The sequence below is a fragment of the Rhineura floridana genome, chromosome 13 (genome assembly GCF_030035675.1).
Source record: "Rhineura floridana isolate rRhiFlo1 chromosome 13, rRhiFlo1.hap2, whole genome shotgun sequence".
NCBI classification, from domain to species: Eukaryota; Metazoa; Chordata; class Lepidosauria; order Squamata; family Rhineuridae; genus Rhineura; species Rhineura floridana.
The window spans coordinates 39,020,116-39,037,907 of record NC_084492.1 but is presented as its reverse complement, the minus strand read 5'-3'; the positions used below and the strand labels follow the sequence as shown (position 1 = coordinate 39,037,907).

General features: G+C 41.6%; 1 protein-coding gene across 4 annotated transcripts in view; it reads left to right on the top strand.

Moving 5' to 3' along the window:
• The window catches only part of BANP (BTG3 associated nuclear protein), a 199,721-nt gene that overhangs the window by 123,294 nt on the left and 58,635 nt on the right, over positions 1 to 17,792 (top strand). Inside the window, exon 12 of one of the 4 annotated variants that reach the window (XM_061594513.1) lies at positions 5,513 to 5,548. The exons of the other annotated variants lie outside the window; for them this stretch is intronic. Within the exon in view, the coding sequence (XP_061450497.1) occupies positions 5,513 to 5,515 (3 nt within the window). The 3' untranslated portion in view covers positions 5,516 to 5,548. Of the gene's footprint in view, positions 1 to 5,512; positions 5,549 to 17,792 lie in introns of those variants that run through there. 4 annotated transcript variants of the gene reach the window in all.

Genomic DNA, 17,792 nt, shown 5'->3' with positions numbered 1-17,792 from the left:
ATAAAACTGGACTTGCCTTTCATTGACAGTTTTATCAGGATTGGACTTGCTTTTCAGTGAATGAGAGTGGGGCTGTGTGAGCTTGAAGACTTACACCTATATGACAGGGGGAGGTCTAGACAAGCAACAAACCGTCTCACATAGTGAGTGGCCCTTGGTTGGCTTCCAGAGCCCTGTTCATCATCAGGCAGCCTGTGGATATCCACTGGCCCAGCTGAGCCTCTCCAGTTGGCTCTTGGGCAATCAGCCATCTCCACTTCCTTATGCCTGTCTCTCGATGCTTGTTGTGGCTGCTGGCACCCTTTCCCCAACTTAAACATGTTCCTTGTTTTCCTTACGTGTGTATCTGGGGAAGAAGTGTGACCTCAGATGCACACGTAAGGGGAAAAAAATCAAAATTTGATGAGTGCTGCCCTAGAAGGAGAGAACAAAATTATTTCTCTTTTTAGCCAGGCTCAGTCTCTGACTTGAAAGCACAAGGGGACTGCCTATGTATGTTCATTGTTCGCCTCTGTATTTGTTCAGTGCCCTGTGCACAAATCCCCTCAGGGGTGTGCTTGTCTTGCGCATTTACACTGTTGCTCATGTTTTAATATCTCTGAGTGCATTAGAAGAGAGGGTTGAGGGGCTGGTTGCTAACAATTTCCCTAAATGATATTTGATTCGAGGGTTTTGGAGTCCTTGTGTGATACGATTGTTAGGCGATAACTTGAAGAATTGTATTCTGATTAATTTTAATTCACCTATTGAATTGAGCTGGAAGATATAATTCCTGAAATTTATTTAAGATCATTAGAAACTCAACTGGTATCCTTGTCTTTGCATTCCTCACAAAGCCGTTGGGGGCTGGGGGGAGGCACAGGAAATATTTTCTTGTTAATTAAATATAATAGAACATTCTGCAAATGAAGAACACACTTGTCTTAAGAGGAAACAACTGGCTGATGGATGACATTTTTTCAGCTCTTTGCCAAGGCAGGCGCGTTAGGATCAAATTAATTGTCTGCTGTTCATTTGCTTAATTCTTTTTATGACTGCTGGGTTTTTCTTTGTTAAAATTCAGTCAAAAGAGGACAAAGTGACAATATTCTTTTCCTTTTCGTTGTCTTTTCTTCTCATCACTGAACTGTGCATTTAATAATCAATTTTTCACCAGTGCATCTGAAACATAGCAAAATATTTGCGTTTGAAACACCTGTTGCAGAGTAGAACAAAGGGCTAGCTTATACTAAAAAGCCACTTCTTTCCCCCACCTCCTAACCACAGTTATTTTTCAAGTTGGTGTGATGCTTTAGTTAAGTGTTTTGACACACTCTGGTTAGATCTGCAATCGGAGAGTATGCCAGTCTTGAAGAACTTCGACAAAAGTCGGTTTGTTTTCAGTCCCGCTAACCTTTCCTGTCCTGTTTCAAAAGCCTTCCAAGAGTTTGTAAGCTTTATTTAGCTCTTCCTCCAAGTTGGTACAGCCACATGGTTTGCCAAAAATAGCTTATTCTTCCTTGGGATGTGGATGTATAGGTGGAAGTTGTTCCTTTGATCCAAAAGCTTTGGTCTTTGGCTCTGGGTCATTGCTGCCTGGGCAGAGGTAGCATTATTGCTGCAACTCTGAAATTTAGAATGAGAATTGTGCCAGCTACTCCTTTATTTTAAACTAACAAAAAAATCTGTCATAATGGTGGGTGGAGTGTGTATTTGTGTGGCAGAGAGGGAGGTTGGAGAATTCTGATGGAAAAGGAAGCGGAAATTGCTGTCTGATGGTTCGTCTGCGGTCAGAAACAGAAATAAGTTAGGTGAACATGATCAGTACTTGTTTATATTGTTTTTTCATCCGCAAACAATATGTAAACAATTACTTTTTTACAATGTTTGGATGTTTCCTTTACCCTGAAATGAATGTAAATTACATAAATAGTTACGTAAGTTATGTAACTTACGTTAAATAGCAGACAGCAAGACAAATCATGTGGTATTTGGTAAAAACTGAACTGCACTCGAATGGAAATAGTGCTCATTGTGATGAATACATGTTGGAACAGACATTGCTGCCTTCTTGCATCCCTCTCAGTAGGGTGTGCATACAGCAGAGACCCTAGAGGAGCAGAGTGCACCTCTTAGCACTCTGGGTTGTACCCAGATGTTATGCATGTGGAAGGTCACTCATACAAACCCTCCTTCCCAGTGAGAACCTCATAGCCCCACCTCTCTTGGGGGTTAGAGGCCTTCAGGAAAGGCCTGAGATGTGGCATGGGGTCCAGCAGTGAGAGGGGGGTGTCACCGACAAACAGACAAAGGCAGCTTGTGGAAGCAGAACTTTATAGTTCCTTAAATGGGAGGAAGCCAAGAGGTGCACTCAGGGACAAGTGCTGAGGTGGAAGCTAAGTGTACTCTGCACCCATTTTGGCTTAATCATTGTTAACGAATCCTTCTACTTGCGCAGTCCCATTTTGTTTTCTTGAGCTTGACAGAATAGTGGAGATTTCCCCCACCTCCTTACGGGAAATACACCATTCTGATACTGGTCTGTATAAAAAAAAGTCTCAAGTAGTGTTATGGGAAGCCTAAAAATTTAACAATTGTGAGATTAGAGTGAGCCCCCCCCCCAAAAAATCCCAAACAATATTCTCTTTGACCATATTGTTCCTTTCACTCTCAATGACATCTCAGTTTTGTTAAGTCTGTCCTGTACATGGTATGGTGCAGGAATCATATAATAAAATCACAGATTAAACCCATTTTCTCTGTGTGATGTAACTCCAGGACAAATGCAACCTAACTAGTTTGCAGTCATGCTTAGTAATAATGTTGGTGCAGATGTAACTTCGCTACACACAGTTAGTTCCAGTAATGAAAAGTAGGCAAGAGTTTATGCAGAGGAGAAGGAGCATGAGGAAAGGAGTGCTGCGAGTACATGAGATGCTCCTGACTGAGGCTTGATGTGTATGAAGAGCACAAACTGTGTTCAAGATGGTGGCTTGAAAGCCATGTCACACTCCAGTTTCCAAGGTCAAAGTTACATAGATCAGGGAAGCCTTCTGCTAAATGAAAATATTTTGTTAAAATGAACACAAAGTTTTACAGCCTAATAAAAAGAGGGCTCTAGGGCGAAGTTGGGTGGAGAGTCAATTTGGGGAGTTGCACAAAGTTTGCATTCCTCTGTCTTTCATTTAGAAGATTCTGGCTGTGAAATTACTTTTGCTAACCACGAACCATTGTCTCTACATGTTATTATACACACATCTCCGTTCCAAAGTTGTATAACCTTTTGAACTTTAGGAGGAGGTTGAAGTCTAAGAAATATGGACATATCACTTTTTGAAAAGCCAAATGAATGGCCAATTTCATCAGCATCTCCAGCTGTCTGCACAGATGGCCTGAGGTTGCAGAGAGTATCAGGAAGGATATACTTAAGAACTCATGCCTTTCTCTCTTATCTTTTTCTTCACTTGCCTTGAGCATTTTGTCTGTGGTCTGCAGCCTCTTCTGGGACTGAAGTCCTTTCTGCTGGTATCAGCCCCAAACCCTTAGATTTCAGCTGACCAATAGAATCAAGCAAAACTGTGCCTTGTAAATTGCATGTAGTTTTCTGAGCAGTTTAGTCACAGCTCCCAAACTGTACATGAGGGTCAGGAAAGTTAATGTAGAAGCCCCAAGTGCAAATGTGTGCTGGGGAGTACTGGAGAGTTCCTTTTGCCTTCTCTTTGCTGTTGAAGGGGAAAAAGATGGTGGCAGCCATGGCAATTCCAGGACGAGGTCTTGCCCGAGATGGAAAACCCTTGACGCTGCTTCCATGTAGTTATTTGGGCAAAGCTAATGACAGTTGACAGGCCTGGGATAGAAAAGCTGATGGAGCATCATATTTTTCTCATTTCCCATCTGCTCTTTTGGTAATTCTGTGTGAAATGTAATCTGGGTTTGATTGCATTAATCCTGTCCTTTTCCATCATCAGCATTCTCTGTGGGTGTTCTTATAAAGTGTGGGCTAGTCTTGTGCCATATGTTCATGCTTGACATTTGCCTGGAGACAGGGGGCTCTCTGAGCACTTCTACCTTATGAGAGAAGGAATGTAAGATGGCACTGTGCTCCCGACATAACTGCCCACTAGCTTATAAAGGAACGCACTGTTTTAGGATGTCCTGCCACGAGCAAAGGTTGTTTCAGTAAAATAAGCTTGTGACCCCTTCAGGGAGAGAAAGAAAGAGAGTACTAATTAGCTTTCAGACCCTGCCACACAGGCATCCTTCAGGCACTCCTGTTTCTATGGCCCACATTACAGAAAGCGGTGAGATGGCTTGCCATGCCACTGAATCTGGTCCTGCTATAATGCTTCCTCTTTTATATATAGGGTTGTATCCAACACTGTTGTTCTGCTTGTACAAGAGCTCTGCTTGCACAACAGAACTTAAGTGCCTGATGGATCAGGCCAGTGGGGAATCTCGTCCAGCATCCCGTTTTCACAGTGGCCAGCCAAATGCCTATCGGAAGCCCAAAAGCAGGACCTTGAGTGCAAGAGCACTTTCCCCTCCTCCGATTTCCAGCAACTGGTATTCAGAAGCATACTGCTTCCAACAGTGGAGGTAGAGCATATCCATCAGGGTTAGTTGCCATTTATAGCCTTATCTTCCCTTCTTGTCCAGCCTTTTAAAAACTAAATCCTCCAAGGGTGGAGCCATATAAATCTTTAAGTCTGCACCCATTTCAGATGATGTCTTTGAGAGAGTCCCATTACCATTGTTGTTGTTATGTGCCTTCAAGTCGATTTCGACTTATGGTGACCCTATGAATCAGCAGCCTCCAAGAGCATCTGTCATGAATCACCCTGTTCAGAACTTATAAGTTCAGGTCTGTGGCTTCCTTTAGGGAATCAACCCATCTCTTGTTTGGCCTTCCTCTTTTTCTACTCCTTTGCTTCCCTGGGGCTCCTGCTGGGAGGAAGGGCGGGATATAAATCAAATAATAAATAACTAATACTCCCTTCTGTTTTTCCCAGCATTATTGTATTTTCTAGTGAATCGTGTCTTTAAAGTATAATAACCTCAGTTTCATCATTTTACCTTCTAGTGATAGTTCTGGTTTAATTTGTTCTAACACTCAATTATTTATCTTTTTCGCAGTCCATGGTATGCACAAAGCTCTCCTCCAACACTACATTTCAAATGAGTTGATTTTTCTCTTATCCACTTTTTTCACTGTCCAACGTTCACATCCATACATAGAGATTGGGAATACCATGGTCTGAATGATCCTGACTTTGGTGTTCAGTGATACATCTTTGCATTTGAGGACCTTTTCTAGTTCTCTCACAGCTGCCCTCCCCAGTCCTAGCCGCCTTCTGATTTCTTGACTGTTGTCTTCGTTTTGGTTAATGACTGTGCCAAGGTGTTGATAATCCTTGACAAGTTCAAGTCCCATTACTACCAACTGTCATTTAACTTAAAAATGGCTATGTCCAGGATTGTATGCTGCGTCAGCCACATTTATAAGTGCTTTAAAAACTAATCTTCGTGTTATTAGTGAAAATTCCTAGAGGAGGATGGAGGGGATGGTCCAGCAGCAGCAACAACACCTCCAGACAAGCTTGAGCTTATTACTTCTTGAATTGGGGTAAGTTATGTCATTGAAACATATTTACTGAGAATTGTCCTTCCCAAACCTTAATGTTCCAGCCAGTCTCCAGTCGGTTATCTCTTCAGCAGACTTTATTCATTAAGCCATTTTAAGCTGCATAGCTGATCACAGCATATTAAGGCTTGCACAAGAGCATAAACAAAGACAACTCTGCGGTCACAACTATCTGACGTGTTCTCCCAGCAAGGCTGGGAGTTATTGGATTCATGTTCTCATCATTATTGTGGCTTTTAATTCCCATTGCTTGCAGGCTAGTCGGAGCAGCCAACTTTCATATGGAAGACACCATAAATGTCTCAGCATTTAAATGTTGGTGGGAGTGTGTGTGAATCATTTTTTTTTTCAAACCACTTAAAGAAAAACAGGGCCCAAATATGATGTGAAAAATGTGCAAGACCAAATTCTTTTCTTTCTCTTTCCTCCCCTTTTGAAAGTGTCCTCCGGTGCTTTTTTTGGTCATGTTGAGTACACTAGAATGTTTAAATTTCTATTTAACACCTGCAAATCTGTAGAGCGGAGTAACTTTTTAAAATAGAGTTACAAAGAAATATTTCACTAAGCGTGCTTCATAGACAGAATTGAAAGTTCATCCAAGGTACAGTTGAAATGATTGGTTTTTTGGGTATATATTTTGCACAGGCAAACTGGCAAATAGTTGTTGGCCCACTATTCAGCTTTAATGGACGGGAAATCAGACGGCTGTTTTTTGATGCTATAGTGAGAGTCTTCCCAATGTCTGTACTTCCTGGGAGCAACGCAACATGTCAGCCATACATCGAAGACCACAGAACTTATCAAGCTTCCAAGCGATGCGTTATTTCTGTATTAATCAGGTTGTGGGATAGGAAAGCCCAACCCCTGCCTTCATGATCTGAGAACAAAGCACTGGGAATGGTTTCCCCTGTGCTCATGGAGCTCTGATTTTCTGCATAACGAGAATTATGTACCGCTGTCAGACATAAGCCCTGCCCCCCCCCTTGAAGTCCTTGCCAGGATTAGAGCTCCTACAATTCTGGTGGGCTGTGAAAGGAACATCAACAAGAACTAATACATAATTAGTAAATGGGAATCAGAAATCCAAAGGAAAAAACAGCAAGGTAAAATGAGGAGTAGCCAATATTGCAGCAGGGTAGAGAAGCCATAGGAACTGTAGAGCCAGAAAAAGTAAAGGAAGGCCAGGAGGGGAAGGATTTTTTGCGGGCAGAATCTAATGGCACAGACCAGTTGAGCGTTGACTCTGCACAAACGTGGGTGTGTTCTAGAAGGGTTATTGATGTCCATGAGTAGATCTGAACAAGCAGGCCTGGTTGGCTGCTGGAACCAGCAGTAATAGTCCAAGACCCCTTCACTCTCTGCAGACACCCTCACAGCTTTCTGAATGGACCATAAGATGCCAGGGTCAAAGCAAATTCCATCACATTCAGACGGTTCATTACTTTCAGCATGCCAGGAAGTAACATTTAGTGATTCAGTCACAATATGTCCAAAGCTGCTACTTATTTCCTCCTTATCAATACAGCGTCCCCTAACCTGGTGCCCTCCAGAGGTTTTGGACTATAACTTCCATCAGCCACAGCCAGCACAGCCATTGAAGAACTGTATATTTATAAGGTGGTCTTCATGAAGGATCCCAGAGTGCTTTATAATTGATATACAAAAGCCAAATGGTGGACACACCCAGCTGTAAGGGAGATCTGCACCATGTCCTTGAAAAGAATGAAAGACTCTGTCTGGCCTTCTAGGATTTGTTCCCGGTGCTAAAGGCGGCCTGGAGAATGTATGCTTACACTGTGTAATGGGTGGGGCTGTGAGCTGTGGATTCAGATGCTGGTTCTTTTTTAGTGTTAGGGCTTACTTTGTTTCCAAACAAACATTAGAAGGGCTTTATTTTAATTTTTTATGTTAAGTGAATAGCCCACCCTTCTGATACTGTCTAGATTTTTGCCTTGAGGAAAAAAACAACAGTTTTGGCTCATTGTTTGCTTGGATGCGTTTCTGTGAGGGATTCTGTATGCAAACATTGGAGTGAAGTGCAGGCCTTTTCTTGAGGTTATCTGTCATAATGTGCAAAAGGCTAAAAAAGACTACAAAAATAGAATGTCTGCAGGGCCAGAATTATTCTGAGAGTAGACTCTTGGCTTCAGTAAGGCCAGAAAGGGATAAGCTTGAGGCCTCTGATTGCAACATGTTGAATGGAAATGCTGCTGCCTGGGGATGTGGCCTTCCAGCTGTTGTTGGACTCCAGTTCCCATCACCCCAGCTAGTATTGCCAATGGACAGAGATGATGGCAGTTGTAGAACTGGAGGGCGGCCACAGGTTCCTCATCCCTGCTGTAATTTGTACAGTTGTGTACTCTTCATTGTTGACACAATCCATCTGTGCCTTGTACTTGGGGATCTGGAACTGAATACAAGCAGCAGCAGCCCCCGGCTGATAACCCAAATGCGTGAACCAATGGCAGATTTGCTTTCACTAAATCATCCATTAGGAACTGTAGCCCTTCATCATGTCAGGCAGTTTCCTAGTAGGGGGAGTTGACACCTTTTGCAGTATGTGCGTTTTAAATTTTTTTAAAGAATTGTTCAAACAATTTGATGTGGGACCCCTACCCTTGCTTCACCCGCCTATTGAAGACCTTCCTCTTTCAACAAGTCTTTTAAGTAAGACCTTATCGTAGTCTGTGTTAGAATTGCTTTTTAAGAAGTTTTTTAAAGCTTTTTGTTAAAGATGTTTTGTTTTAATATATTTTAAAGTCTGGTTTAAAGATGTTTTAGAGTCTTTTTAGTATTATGTTTGTCACCTTAGATTCCTTCTGGGAGGAAGGGCGGGATATAAATAAAATAAATAAATAAATGTTGGTAGTGGGATAAATTCTGCATGCATGAGGCTCCCCTTCAGTTCATCTAAAAAATCCACACACAGTCCGTTGCTTAATCCCGATCTGCCATTTTTTTGTTCCTGCTTGCTCTCGCACTTGCCAATTCGATCTGCTGTGCGTGTTTTGGGATGATTTGATCCATGGTTTTTTTTTTGTTGGCCAAAATTTCATAGTTATCAACGTCAGGAGCCATGGAGGTCTCAAGGTATTATAATGTATGTTAAATGTCTGCATATATGTTGTTTGTTCATCTGTCCTTTACCAAAGAAGGGCATATCCCGAAGGACCCTCTGGGAAGAGAGGAACAGGTTCCCCTTCTCTTGCAACAAGTGCTTTCTGAGGTTACCCAATTGGAGCCAAATGGTGTCAGGCTTATGAACGGGTTACCCTTTACCCTTAGGATGATATAGATTCAAAATTGGCTTCATTGGGAACATTTCTGTAAAAGACTACGGTTCCTAAAATTTGGGGAAGTGAGGGGGTGTGAGAGCAGAGAAAAACAGGGCTAAAGAACGAACCCAGGAGGCTTCACAGCACAGGCATTTGCAAGTACAATGAAACACAGTTTTAAATTGGCTAATTGAAGCTGCTTTTCCTTGTTAGCGACGCCCAGGGCTTGGCAAGCGATTGATTGACAAGTGACGGAGGTCACAAGGGCATGAAACGCTGGCTTCTTAATGGAAATGTGCCATTTACGGAGTGTTACGAAAATAACTCAATAAAACAGGGGGGAAAGTTTGAAAGAATAAATTCTTGCTGATTTGTAGCCGTGGCCGCAAAATCCATGCCGATTACAGCCGCAGCCTGCACAAGAAATAGGTGCCGGTCCGAAAAGATGATGAACTATCGAATTCAGGTGGAATCCACTGCCAGGTCCAATTTGGCAGATATTCTCCTCCAACCTCAATGAAGAGCCGGCTGAATCTAAGGAGGTGTGGGGCCCAATCAGTGGGAGGCCACTAAGAGCTCTATGTAAACTATTTTCAAAGGAAGAGTGGGATATAGGTGTATTAAATAGATAACTAACAATAAATTAAACTAACACATAATATAATTAAAACACTTCAACAGCATTTTAACCACAATATCCAAAGCAGTAACATAACGGCAGCTACAGTCCAGCCAATCAAATACTAATTTCAGTGGCAATATTTTTTGAGTGGAGCTACTCATGTGCACATCAGAGTGTGCACAGGGCTCTGGATCAGGGTGGCTGTGTGAACTTCTGCTGTACGTTGTTGTTAGCTGATGGTGTGACAATAACAAAAAGTCCTATTTCCTGATGTTTTTCATCCCCCAAATACTCCAGAATGATGATGATCTTCTCCTGTAATCAGTGACGGTTGTATGTTGTCATCATTGGAACCAGCTTGCAGTAGGAAAAAAGAATGGCCCCTTTCTCTTGCCAGTCACTGCCTTGTTTGCATATCTGCCTTAGATCTGTTAACCTGATTAATTCAACCTGCATCACTTAAAATGCGCTCAAATGTTGGACACTGAGTGTGCATGGGGTTTTTTAGAATATGGAAATCTTTACCTATACAATTACATGCATTATTACGTTTGAGCAAAACAAACTGTTGCTTTAAACTTTTTGTGTGGTCTTTAATCAGAGCATCTTCTTTCTCCAGATTTTTGAAATTTTTATTTTTAAAAAACTACTATCCATTGCAAGGTCCTAAACAATTATCCTCTAGCGGCGAAGGCTTCATTTATTTTTAGACAATTGGCATCAACTACTTGCTGGCCTTAGAATGCTTCTTTGAGGACAGTCTGTGATTCAGCTGGGTTTGCTGAACTCCTGAATAAACAAAGGCCAGGGGGAGGGGAAATGGGGGAAAGAAACAGCTTAATTTTTTATGTATTCTAAACGTTGGCTTTTAGGAAGCTATAGGTTTGATTTTTAAATGCCCAGCTTATGCTTATAACTGTCAAGTGGCCTTTGATTTATCATCATGGAGTGCCAAAGGTTATAGGAAGGTTAGACACATTATCCAGAAGATCTACAGGGATGGCGTGCAGTCACACATTCTGTAATTCACACAGACCATCTAAACTCTTGTGCTAATACTTAAGCAGTTTCAAGGATTGGGCTTAAGTGCATTGAAGATCATAGCAAAGGGTTTGGATGATCACAGCCAGTCTATGTATTATAAAACAGTGAGAGGCAGATGCTTTTTTTTCCCTATTGAGAGCCAATCTGTCCAGGCACCGCGTGCTGACAGTGGGTAAAGCCAGAGCCAATGATGGGCAGAGCCAGAGACAAAATAATTTTTTTAAACCTTTTTTTCTGGTTATAACTATTGCAGGAAAGTTGTTTTTCCCACAACTAACGGAGAACAAATTGGTAGACTGTGCGTGTATTTGGAGACGGATGGGGGGGGGGAACCACTAAAATCAGAAATAACTTCCACTTGCTTCCCAGAACAGTAGCTGCATTGATCTATTCTACCTTTAAAAAAAAATCCTCTGTATGTTAATTTGAGAGCAATCCATCAGCCACAGTGGGTTTTACTTTCAGAGTTGACCTGGGAATTCTAATCTAAGGTAGCCATGCTAAAAATTGAAGCCCTGCAGTCATTATTCTGGCTTAGTTAAGAGACAGATGATGGCGCTGTAATGCAGCAGCATCTGCAGGGCCACAGGTTCCCCATCCCTTGCTTTGTTTCATGAAGGAGGCATCTCTGTGCAGGGAGACGTACACATGTCCAAGGGTGAACGAGCAGAAGTTCCGAAGGCAGGAAAAGCTCCAGCTGTCTCTGCCTCTGGCTGAGAATATTTGAAATGTACTAAATTCAAGGGAATTTTCTCACCTGTGCTCTGGTGGTTCTTCCAACCCATGTTAGGTATTTTATTTTGCCTCGCTTTTAGTTTCTGTATACCCTTCAATATAAATGTTCTCAGTGGTGATAACAAAACCACATCATGGAGCTGATAATAACAGAATCACAACAGCCTAGCAAATGAGTCCACTTTAAAAAAATTCTCCAAGGTATTCTGATATATTTGATCTGCAGCCCAGAAAAAAATATACATTTCTGCAAAAATATCTGTGTCAGCTACCCTGGAGACATTTTTTATCGTTGGAAGAGTAAATAACAACAACACTATTTATTTATGTATTCATTTATTTCAAGCCACTTATTTTAAAGAGCACGTTTGAGTGTTCAGACCTTCATATCAATCATCTGGTTGTAATCCTTACAATGTTGTAAGGTAGGCCAGTATTAGTCCCATATTGCTGGTGGGAAAGTGGAGAGAAAGTGGCTTACTTGAGGCAAACTGATGAGATTCAAACCGAGGGCTTAATTAAAAACCTTAATTAAAAAGGTGCAATTTTGCACTGGCTGTCTCTGCCTGTTTTCATGCAGTCATGAAAAGATTAAGAGGGAAGATGTATACAGTTAACAAAGCAAATAATTCTCCTGTCTAGTCCTGCAAAGAGATGCTTGGATCTTGGGAACTCCCCTGGGAAATGGTAGCTTGTTTGCGATGGAGGCCTGCTATAGACCCCGCTTTGAAGGCCTTAGTAGCAGTTAGACCCATGGAAATGCAAACATTTTCACTATAAGAATATTTTTTCAGGTCAGAGTTGCAGCACAAAAGTTGTGCAAATATTTTTACTTTGCAAATAAGTTGGTTCTGCATTGTATTTTATTAGTGATTGCTGGGTGTTCACATGAGAAGACATTTTAAAGTGTACCTAAAGTAGATGGCCCGCTGGGTTCCAGGGTTGAAGTCCAACTGCCTTGTCAACATGAGAGGTTGTTTCTACCACATGGAACAGTTAAGGTGGCTGAAGAAAGCTCTGCAGGAACTGGCTTCTCATAATCATGTTTTTCTTGGATTAGCAGAACTCAGTCCGTTTATTTTGAATCTTTTCTGTTCCTTTCTCATTTAAATGCTGAGAACAGCCTTTTGCAAATCAAATGCTGTACTTGGTCTCCGAAGGTTGCCTGACAAGTTACAGAAAAACTGAGGCCGCTGAATATTTTTGTGCCATGAAACATTTATCTAGAATGTGCTTATTTAACTGCCTTGTCAAAGCCAGCTCTTACCAAGTTGGGTGAAGGTGGAAGTTCATTTGTCCCAGGAAACAGTAGGAGGAGTCCCTTTGGGACTGGTCAAACCTGGGAGCTTTTATAGTAGTCGCAGTACTATGTGACCTTCTCTAGCCTATTGTTACAGAGACTTCCTTGCTGGGCTAGCCCCCTCTTTTTTGGCTAGAGGGTGGGGATGGTGCACAGGATTAATTTCCACCCCACACCTCTTAAGTCCCACATTTATTTATTTATTACATTTATTTATTCCTCCAAGGGGTTCAAGGCAGCATACATGGTTCTCCTCCCTCTCCATGTTACCCTTACATCAACCCTGTGAGGTAGTCTAGGCTAAGAGATAAGTAAGCTTATCCCCAGTAAGCTTCATAGCTGAGTGGGGATTTGAACCCTGGTCTCTCAGGTCCTAATCTAACCATTATGCAACACTGAGTCTCTGTGAGCTGGAGTCATGACATGAGTGTTTACTGTGAAAACACACGCCAGAGAGCCAAAATTGACCTTGGCTCCCCACAGTGGAGTTTCATTGTGAAGTGAATAGGTAAAGTAAATGTGAGTTCGCTATTTCTGTTACCATATGAAGCAGCCCTTTGGATTCTGACAACTGGAAACTACTGCAGCTCAAAACCCATTGAAATGCAAGGCAGTTGCACAGTTTAAAAAGTGATGTTGTGTGACTCTTGTTCATTCCAGTGGGCCTTGAGAAGAGGCAGTTCCCATCTCTGTAACAATAAATTATACTTAGCAAGAGTAAGTTATAAATATTTTAAGAATGCTGTTGACTCTGATAAAGTTTAGATGATTTAGACAGTAATAGCTAGCCAGAGGAATTATAATTTGGGTTGGAGCTCTCCAGCCTTGTGCCAAAATGATTGCTCAGAATGTTGTGCTTTCATATTAATCTTGTTGACTCCAAAATCCCCACCTGTCCCATTTCCAAGGAAAACATCCGGTAATTTAGACCAAACAGTCAGCAAGGGTGTAGTTGATCAGGGCTGTCTAATATTCTAGCCTTACGTTTTCAACTCAAAGGCCCAGATATAAATGTCATGCCCTTCTCTCACGAGTGCCCCAAATTTACTTTTTGATTCTCATCAAATTACAAAACATTTCTGTAGCTAAGACAAGTTTTTTTTAAAAAAGTATTTTTTCCCCTAGAAGGAAAAACTAGTTTGCATTACAAAATATTTGTGATTTTTGTTCATCATAGTAAAATGCACAAGTTTTAACTTTTGGGACCGAAGGAGTTGAGTGACTTCTGCAGTGGTGAATTGAGCATAATTTGCTTTTACTAGTTTTTTTGGGGGTGTGTGTGCATGGGGGATTCTGAATCCCTCTTAATCTTTGCCCAGAAATAAAAACTGAAATGTCACCATAAGTTGGATTACCGTGAGTTAAAGTAAAGTTTATGTTTGTAAAGTTCCCACTGAAAACTTGGAATATATTACTGGTTCTTAGTAACCCTAAGCAAGTCAATGGCTGAAGCCTGAAGCATTTTGTATGAATTAAGGCTTCAGTTCTAAACCATTTCCAAGCCATTGTGTGCAGGATTAGGTTGCCATGGTCCAAACCTCTCCATCCTCAAATCAGGGGGGAACCTTTACGATTGGTTAGCTCACTAAAGATTTAGGAGAATATGTGTTTCTACCCTTAAAAAAAAGTTCTAGTAGTGATCCATGGAAGTCTGGAAACGTTCCTTTCTAAGGTGCAATTCTTACATACATGTTACGCTGGATGGCTGCCTCTTGTACTTGAGATGATACTAACGTTTTGTCAGTGGTGTTAGATGTGTGAAAGTAAGTTGTCATTGAATGTTGGAGCCACCACGTGATGCAATAAATACATGTGAACTAACCATAACATATTGACTTGCCTTATTTTACAGAAGTGATTATAGAAATGTCACAGGCACAGCAGGGGTTTGCTGTATTCCTGAACGGGAGCAGGCCAGAGTTCTGGCTCGTTCAGGACTCTCCTCCCACACTGCTGTCTTCTCTCCTGCCAGTGCACTTGGTGCTGGATCTGTACCTCATTGTGCGCTAGAGTATAGATACTATCTCATATTTCAGACTTGATTTGTGGCAGTTTCCTGCTGTCACTGATCTAGAGGTGAAAGCTGGAGTGTGTGAAACTTGCCTGCTCTCCGCAAGCATGGGCAATCATCCGTCATCTCATCTTTGCAAGAACTCATACAGCATCTGTCTTTGAAGCAGGGAGAAGACAAATGGAATTACCTCTTGTTTTGAACAAGCATAATTCTGCAGAAACCAGAGCAGCTCTTCTAAGACAGGCTTCTTATTCTGTGTGCCCAGATCATTTTGGACAGCATGCCAACAATAGCACTGGCATCCTTAACCTTGTGTCCTTGCACTATTCAAAAAGCATTTTTCATAACTCTTTTAAAACAATCTTTCCCATTAAATAATTCATGGGAAGCATAGAGGAGGAAACTATTAGGACAAGCAGGAATGGTCAGTGATTTCTCATTTTGTGTTGAGTCAGTCTATTCCATTTTTGACTTTGGGAGGAATCCTTCCCCTACCCCCGGTGTCTTTTACCTCTTTGATAGATTGTCACATCAGAGAAAATATGCTTAATTTTACAGACAGCACACTGTGTCACTTTTCTCCTAATAAAAGTGTTCCTTTGTTGGATGCCAAAACAAAAACAGGAATCTTGAAGTGCCTGGGTAGCGGATGGAATCAATTGCACATGAAAAGCCCATTCCCTACCCAGACGAATGGAAAATATCATTGAAGCCATAAAAGTGAGAGGACTCTGGGGCTCACCAATTCCAAGAAGCATCCCGAGAAGTCACAAAAACAACAACTGCACATCAAATGTAGGTTGGCTTGAAAGGGAAGCCTGGCCAAAAGAGGCCCAGGACGGATGGAATGAACTTGACAAATAGACAAGGACCACTGCCGCTTATTGTGCATTGTGTGGGCTCTCTCTCCTTTCAGTGGGAAGAGTGGAGAGAGCCTGCTTGCTGTTGTCTATGAAATCCATGCAGGCTGATACAGTGTTGAGCATTTGAAAATATGGACATTTTCTTATAATCCCCATGTGAGGCAAAAAGCTGCCTCTGATTTGAATACCAGAGAAGCAGCCAAATGATTATGACATCCCTGAAGGCAGTTGGTACATCCTCCATTTAGAGTTTTTTTGGATTCTGAGCTCTCTGCTTCACCTCATCTCTGCTCCTCTTTTGCAGGGGCAAAAGTTCTGAATCCGTGTCTTAAACTAGCTTAGCTGCATTTGAAATATCTCATTTTGCATATTACATAATGAACAGGTTGAAAGGCCAGAATAAAAGTTTATTTTATTTTGGCCGGGACCTTTCTGAATCACAAATAAATTACTTGATGGTGAAACGCAGCATCCTAGGATGGTAGAAAAGATGCTACACCTGTGATATGGTGTTCCTTTAAAAAAGAAAAGAAAAGCTGTAGGGTGGTATATTGAAGTAAGATTAGTCTTTACATTCTATACCCTGGACTGTTTTTAGCTATATCACCGAAGCTTAACCACAGCCTGAAGCGATTTATTGTTTTCACATGCAAACAACCCTTTCCCCCACAAACTCCTGGACCTTTGGAAGGGCATTAACATGCTCAAAGAGAGGGAGGGGGGATCTTTTATTTCAGTACAAAGATTACCAGGGCTATTTGGAGCAAAACAAAACATGAGCAGTCAATGACCTTCTCTAACTATGGATGTGTGTGTGTCTAGTTGTCCATCCTCCCCCTTCTTGCTCCTGGTTCCCGAGACTGTTGAAAACGTGTGGACATGCCTTGACAGATATGTTAAAATATTCACTGCATGCGGCTGTTTAGGTAGCATAAGTGATTTTTAGGTTTGCTTTGGCAGCTTTCCAAGACTTCGTCGTTTGATAAATGGTGAACGTGAGCCAGGTTTGTAACACGCTTTCATCTGTTGCATGAGCGTGTGTGGTTTAAGTGCCTTTGGCATTCTCCTCCTAACCTTTGAGAAGATATATTATCCTTTAGATTATGATAAAGTCATGCGACAATTAAGAACGGAGTGCTTAATATTGCTTTACTGAAAAATATTGATGCATGCGATCTATTGCTTTGCGGAAATTTAAAGACGCCACTTTCAATAGCCAAACTCAGCACTTATTAGTAATGCAGTGCATTTAATCTCTTGGATATTGTTAGCATAAGGGCAGGGGCTGATTAACCCTGAGGCATAGGTGCAGTGGAAACATATGTCCATAAAACTACTGGGCACATATCATTAAGAATGTGTGGCAAGTTTGATGGCTTCCTCTTTACCAAGGGCCCATCTGTCTGATGTTGCTCTGTTACTGAACCACCTCTTTAATTACAGTTATTAACCACTCATAGTTTTGTATTCTCAGATACCAACATGGGATAAGCCTGATTCCTGTGTATCTCTGTGGAATGGCTGCTGTTTCTATGAGATTGGAATATCATGCCGGAGCAGTAATGTCAGGAACTGGGGATCATATGGCTAGTTTTTGCACCAGTGCTCCAGAGAAGTAGGCACATCATCAACCATATGTGCACATCTCCAAATTCAAATGATACCATTTTGACACAGGATCCCAGCCATGCAAAAGCACCATCCATTCCACAGATGTATGAATGAAACAGTCCCTAGAATTCCTGCCTCATTCGTGTATAAATATATTTTCCACTCCTGATTGGGAATACAGTGGTGCACCTATGGCATCTGTCCTCCATATTCAAATGCTCCTAAGATATTGTTCTTTCTATGTTGCCATGATCTTCCAAATAACAATGGGTTAGGAGCAGAGAAACAAGTGAGTGGGACAGAGCAAAGCATACTTCTCCAGGCATGCCTGGCAAACAAGGGGTGAAAGCATTCTGTGAGACACAGATTTTGAAGAAGAAAGCCCTCCAACTGGAAGATAAGTTTCTTGTAAATTCTAAGGAACCACCATTATGTTTGCTCCATCTTGTGGGTACAGGAAAATAGTCATCAGAATATGTAGCCGATACTGTTGTCAAAGTAAGATTGCTCTTTTCAACATGTTGCCAAGAGTTTGTCTAGTCTGTTTTTTAGCTCGTGGTGGCTGTGTTTCAGCCATAATGTGTTCATTTCTGGCAGCAGCTAATGTGTACAAAGCAACAGTGTGGGAAGAACGCAGAGAGACTTCCTTGGATGGAGATAGCAATGTAAATAGGGACACTGGACAGTCCATTGCCAAATCTGAGAAGC